At 39.7% G+C, this 6768-nt stretch overlaps 1 protein-coding gene across 8 annotated transcripts in view; it reads right to left on the bottom strand.

Annotated features, from left to right (window-relative positions):
* Positions 1-2509: 2509 nt before the first annotated feature.
* Positions 2510-6768, bottom strand: part of mrtfab (myocardin related transcription factor Ab) — a 28388-nt gene continuing 24129 nt past the window's right edge. For 7 of the 8 annotated variants that reach the window (XM_056771622.1, XM_056771627.1, XM_056771628.1 and 4 more), the window contains 7 exons: positions 5875-6741; positions 5592-5795; positions 5091-5189; positions 4837-4977; positions 4649-4726; positions 4493-4553; positions 2510-4043 (listed from right to left, as the gene is read on the bottom strand). In XM_056771622.1, the coding sequence (XP_056627600.1) occupies positions 3496-4043; positions 4493-4553; positions 4649-4726; positions 4837-4977; positions 5091-5189; positions 5592-5795; positions 5875-6741 (1998 nt within the window). In that variant the 3' untranslated portion in view covers positions 2510-3495. The remainder of the gene's footprint in view (positions 4044-4492; positions 4554-4648; positions 4727-4836; positions 4978-5090; positions 5190-5591; positions 5796-5874; positions 6742-6768) is intronic. The other variant, XM_056771629.1, reaches the window with a different exon arrangement.

Genomic DNA, 6768 nt, shown 5'->3' with positions numbered 1-6768 from the left:
GGGCTTTTCATATTGCAGTTTTTAACACAGCAAAATTGACCTACCATAGTTATATTTCCTAATCAAAAAACAAAACACTGCACTCAATGTATTAGCAGCAATCCTTCCAAGGTGGCGCAAAATTCATGGCGTGGCGTAGCTTCACATTCTCTATAGAACAAGCTATGCAACGACAGAATATCAGCTCTAGTATTTAAGGAATAGTTCACCCACAAATTAAAAATATGGCAGAATGTTGATAACTTCAAATCTTTATCATTGCGTTGCCATATTTAAATGTATTGTTTGCTCTTACGGCTTTGTTTTGGTCTTATTTGGCCTAAAGAAGATTATTCGTTCAGACCTATCGTTTCATCTCAGAACACTTTTTTTCAAAGTTACATAGATGGATGTTTTTTTTAACTTTAACATTATGGGACCTATGTATACAAAGTAACTGCTTCTTTTGTTTAAAATATATATATAAAAAACTCATATACATCTAGTATGAAACATGGGGCTTATTATTCTTATTAGATAAATCTTAATTTTGGGCAGATTATTCCAGTAACACTTAACTTTACAAGAAGGCTATTTGTTAACATTAGTAAATGCATTTGCTAATATGAACTAATGGTTCATAAACAATACTTCTAAACCATTTATTAACCTTAGTTTATGTTAATTTCACCATTGACTGATACATTGTTAATCATTTGTAATTGTTAAAATTAGTAAATGCATCATAAACTAACACATTTGTATTGATATGAAAATCTACTGTATATTGCTCATTGTTAGTTCATCTTAGTTACAACTTAAAACAAGCTAATTGAAATGTGTTACTACTATTCCTTTAATTGCTGAAATAATTTTCTCACATGCACTAGCTGTCAAGGTAAGCATTGGAATATTTACCTTCATACTTGTATTACAATGTGGGTTAACCGGGGCTGGAATGGGAAGAAAAATCAGCCCTGGTATTTTTGGCCCACATCAGCCCTCCACCATTTCTGTTTAGTGGTTGGTGGGTGTCCGACTGAGAGTTCAAATCGTCCGTTCCGGGCCCAAACGATTGCGGCCCACCAGGAAAACGCCCGGAACCCCAGATGGCCAGTCCGCCCCTGGGATTAACCAAACATCTACATTACAGACAATGTTTCAAAACTATAAATTGTTCTTCAACACAAATAAGCACTTGATATAGACTGACTGAATATGATACCTGATAACTGCTCTCTGCTGTATGGACACAAAAGCTACATAATAATAGCCTACATTCACATGTAGGCATGACTTATACCTATTCTTAAATGTATATAGTATTAAAAATGTATGTAGCAAGTTGTGTGATTTCTGGTTTCCAGTATGAAGTTGTGTATCATATTTCTGTCAACTGGATGCATCCGTTTTTTCTGTTTTACATTCAAACAAAGCATCTTGGATACTTTTCTGTAATACTGTAAGTTATATTCATCTTATTTAATATTTGTACAGATTTCCACAGATTTTTTTAGAAACGATGCAGATATCTGAATTAGGAGTGGTAATAAAAGCCATTAATTGTAACATTGTAGACATTTTGTATGTAACCGTGTATAAAATCATGAACTAGTTACACAAGGGCTTGAAGTAAATAAAATAAAAAAATTATGTAAAGTAACCCTGCAATTATTAATCAACATTACAGAATGTACTGTTGAAAGGAGGTGACGTGAGATTTTCATTTTTTACATCAGAACTGATCTCTTCACCATAATAAAAGGTATTCAAACCTATTCAATGGTACAACCAACACAAATGAATTGCATTCAGTAATATCGTGCTGTCCATCTGAAACCTCCCATTTCCCTATTTGCGGTTTTTCAGGAAATGAAAAAAAACACTGAGCTTTTTTATTGATTGCATAACTGTGGGGTCAAAGTTGACACTTTTTAATAATTTTGACTGGTTAGATATTTGCAAACACCCAGTGACAAACAAAGGAGGACTAATAATATTAATGTCAAAAATTAAAATCACGATTTAAGAAGGACAGCAGCGATATGCATCTTTTGTTTTCCAAATTTCAAAACGTTTACACCATAATCTCTTAGCAACCTAAATCGCAGTGGTTTCCAAGATAGCACTAATTACCTGAAGTGATTCTCTATTATATTGAACACCTTGATTACCACAATTGATCTGATATCTTGCATATAAATCTGCAAAAAGACTGTTTCATGGGACGCACGTGCTGGCTCTGAGACTTCTGGTCTGTGTTTCATTATAATCTAACAATTAATTTCAGATTTATTTTAATTGTTATTTCCTATTGCTATAATACTTATTGTATTAAATAAAAACTACTCAACCGTTAGTGATTTGCAGAGGTCCACCGGAAGTAAGCTTGGGCCACATAATTGGGCCCTACAATTGACATTACTTTAACATTACAGAAAACAATACTCCTGTTTGCTTTGACTTGCATAAACAACCTAAACTGTGCACTGTAAAGGAGTGCGACAACAAAAACAAAACACACTCCACAAGGCATTTTTTTCTTTTATTTACTTAAAAAAAAGAAGAAGTTCCAAATACTCTGAAACCTGAACCCTTGCACTGACCTCCACCATACAACCGCTACAATCATAGGGCACAACACAGGTTTCAGAAATACACATGATCCTAAAGTACAGCAATGCATAGAGATCTGGTGAAAGCCACCAAACCTGGTTCCCTGCAGAGCCCATTGCATTGGGTTGTTTCATTAAACCAGAGCACCAGTCGGGTCAGCTTAAGTGCAAAGTTGGTAGAACGAACATGCCAAAGGGTACAACACCTCTAAAAGTTTTAAATGGAGCTCTAAGGAGGGGTTAATTGTATTTAATGTCCCTCATTCTTTTTTAACTTTTGATGTGAGCAATTGTGATTGCATAAAGCTATGGAGCTAAAAGAGATCCCACAGAATCACTTAGAGAGGAAATACATATAACTGCAATGTAACCTCATATAATTAAGCCGTCATAGTTTACCTGAAACAGGTAGTAAACAAAATACTATGCTGCGCTAAAGAGGTTCAGTCACCTCTTCCGATTGTTCTACCTGGTGTGCTTACAGCTAAAGCCTATCAAAAGAATTGATTGACCTCATCCAATGGATGCACATGACTGGTCTAAAATCTAGACCATATAAATGGATTTGTAGGACATGCTCTGGGCTGCTTTTGTGAAATTCCTGGAGGAGTGCAAAGCTGGTTGCGGGGTACAGATTGGTCTCTCTGTTGGCAAAGGCGTCACAGCCACGTGATGTAAAACATCTAGGTAATTCGGGCTTAAAATTCAGTGCTTAAGAGGACCTACATATCAGCCGCAGGTACTGTTTAAATACCATCCGGCAATCTAGTGGAATATGATGAAAAACAAGCTTTTCAACGTAATAAACAGCATGTGCGTCTGGAGTGTTTTGTGTACGGGTAATACACAGTAAGGTTGAAGGTGCTAAATTTTGTGTCGATAAGCAAATTAAGACCAAAAGCTACAAACAGGAGTCCCAGTGGAGCTGCAGATCCGAGCTGTCCAAAAAGTCTGCCGAGAACACACTGGGTGGAGTGTGTGAGCTCAGAGGGGCCAGGACCATACCAGCGCCGTTACAATTACTACCCCCTCCTCCCATGGGTATGTCCAGCCAATCCATGCCATCTAGTGTGGGGTCTTCGAAGTCCAGGCTGGCCGGGTGGGTTGAGAAGCTCAGGTCACTGGTGTCCATTGGTGTTGGGGGATGGTCCAGAATACTGGAGGTGCTCAGCATTTGGTTGTGGAGATCATCGATTAATGTCAACGGGCCGTCTGGCTCCACACCGAGAAGGGGAGTCCAAGTGCTGCTTTCAAGGAAGTCCTCTAGGCGGCCGGTGCCGGAGCAGGGCCTGTCCTGTGTGTCTGGGTGCTGCTGGGGAGGGGCAGGGTCAGGGTGGTGAGCGGGCAGTGACAGGTGGAGAGGAGAAGGAGGTGGGGAAGGAGACGGTGGGCTGTTGTGGAAGTCTGACAGGGAGGGGTCTTGATTGGCTTTAAATCCAGATGAAATTTCTGGTTTAGGAAATAAGAGAGTGATTTAAAAGAAAGCACAACATTTTTATTTCAAGCTGTAATTGAATTGCACTTCTAATTCCCTCTTTACATCCATTTGAGTAGATCATCGGCGGACGGCAATGATTTAAGGTGTTACCAATTTAATATTTAAACATAGAAAATTACATTTCTGACCACTTGTAATGAATCACCCGAAAGTAATCAAAGTACAATCAAACTGGCTTTATAAGTCATTTTCAACTTGCTATTTAACCATTTTAAATTTGAACAATTTTAAGTTGAAGTTTTTTTATTTATTTTGAAGAGTTAAAACAATGTAAAACATTTAAAATGTTAAAAAAGTAGGTCGAAATGACCTGTAAAACCAGTGATTGTACAAAAATATTTTATAGTGTATGTCTTTGGGGCTGAAGAGCTGCAGAAAATTCCAAGAGAGTTGTTTTTACCTCCGCTCTTGATCAGGATTTCAAACAGGTCGTCTATTTGCTGGTTGTTAGATATGTTTTCCTGTAAAAAGAATGAATTCCCCAAATTACTAAACAGAAGTAGAGAATTAAAAGAAGGTGTGAGAAATAAAGAGAGAGAGAGAGAGGAGGTTTTACTTTGAAACGTGGAGGGTTTGGCTTTGGGGAGGAAGGGGTGAACAAAGTGTGGCGATCAAAGGTTGGGCAAACCTCCTCCTAATAGAGGAAATGATGAGAAGAGGAAGATAGAAACAAAAGATGTTTTGGCTGAAGTAAAGAGGGAGAAAACGGAAAATGATATGTCTGTTGATCTCATAGTTCTGTACCTTAAATGGGGGCGGTGAGGAGGGTTTACCCAATGAGTTTGATTCCTCAGTGAAGAAGGGCTCAAAGCTGGGTGGAGCAGATACCGGTTGGCTGGATTCCTGGACAGATGTGGTGTCCAAGTGAAGCCCTACTTTCTGAATCTGAGAGTGACAGCGCAATATTCAATTTAAAGACTTCAGAATGTGTTCAATCAAAATGTGTCATTTTTTTATTTAAATAATGAGGTTTGAGTAAGCACATCTCATGCACATACTTTGGTGACAGGCTCTCTGACAGCTTGTGATTGGTTGGCAGAATTGGTGACATCAGTAGACGATTGGCTAGGGAGCTTGGTAGGGGTAGACTGTAACCTCTGAACAACAGAAAAACAACAATTCTCATAATGAGCTCAGAGTTTTATTATACAGCATCTACAAAAACTAGGGCTGTTAAACGATTAATCGCAATTAATCACATCCAAAATAAAAGTTTGTGTTTATATAATGTCTGTGTACAGTGCATATTCATTTTGTATTTATGAACACGTACACTTAGATGATTTAGAAAATATGTGCATGGATGTATATACTATATCATTTAAATTATATATAAACATTTATAGATTTTTATAGTTTACATAAATGTATACATTTCAAAATGTGTATGCACAGTACACAGACATGTATTATGTAAACTCAAACTTTTATTCGGGATGCAATTAATCCCTAAAAAAGCCCTAAAAAAATATCAATAAAATCAAGAACTCTATGTTTACCTGTAGAGTAATGCGTCCATTAGATTTGCTCTGAGGAGATTTTCCAGTCAAGCTGTCTACGCCATTACTGGTGAGTGCAATGAGATAGCGGTTGCCGTTGCTGTCGGTGACCAGTGTGGGTGTGCCATGACTCTTCAGAAGATCCAGTGGAAAAGATGTGGTGATCTGAGGACTAGTCTGCTGGTTCACCAACACCTGCGAAACCTGTAAAGCAATTTCAGTGAAGTTATGCAAAAATATCAAGCAAATCAAGAACTACATAAATAGAAGAAATGATGCTCACCTGTGGTGTCTGTAACTGCTGCGGCTGATTTTGTGTATTCTGCTGCTGCTTCTGATTGGCTTGTAGCTGCTTTTGTTGGGTCTGCTGCACGATGAGCTGCTGCAACCTTTGTTGCTGCATTGTTGTCTTCTGCTGCTGCAACTTTTGCTGCTGCTGTAACTGTGTCTTTTGCTGCTGTTGTTGCAGTAACAGCATTTTCTGCTGCTGCAGCATCTGCGTTTTCTGTTGCTGCAACTGTGTCTTTTGCTGTTGCTGCAACACCTGCGCCTTCCCTTGCTCTTGCTTCACTTTTGGGTCCATTTGCATCTGCTGCCTTTGCTGTTGCACCAGCTGTGTTTTCTGTTGATGTAAGTTCGGTAGGTCCACCAGCACTTGCTGCTGCTGCAGAAGTTGTTGCTGCTGCAGCTGTAACCGTTGTATCTGCTGCAGCTTGAGCAGCGTCTGCTGCGAACACTGTGTCTGCAGCTTTTTCTGCAGTTGGACCTGCTTTAGCGGGTCTTCCGATGTGTCCATTTCCTCCTTGACCTCTTCCTTCACTTTCACTTCTAGTCCATTAGGGAGGGAAAGCATTTCAGTGTCAACAGTGTTGTTTGCGCCCTCTGCGGCCGCTCCGCGCTTACCCTGCTCCAGCTGGGAGCGCAGCGTCTCCACCAGCCTCTGCTTCTGCCTCAGCATGCGTGTCAGCTCCTCTATCTGCTTATCCTTCTCCTGAAGCATTTGGTCTTTGTCTAGAGAAGGGGCTGATGGCAATGGACCTGTGCGGGAGAGGCTGCAGCAGGCCTGCATCCGTCCAAGAGGCTCCTCTTTAACCGGAGAGGGATGTTCTGGAGAGGGGTGAAGGCTGAGCTGGGTGAGGGGCGAGCTGACCTGTTAAGGAGGAGAGAGATGAATTTA

This window comes from Triplophysa dalaica, chromosome 17, assembly GCF_015846415.1.
Source record: "Triplophysa dalaica isolate WHDGS20190420 chromosome 17, ASM1584641v1, whole genome shotgun sequence".
Classification (NCBI taxonomy): domain Eukaryota; kingdom Metazoa; phylum Chordata; class Actinopteri; order Cypriniformes; family Nemacheilidae; genus Triplophysa; species Triplophysa dalaica.
The sequence above is the reverse complement of the archived record's forward strand: the minus strand, read 5'-3'. Positions and strand labels throughout refer to the sequence as shown.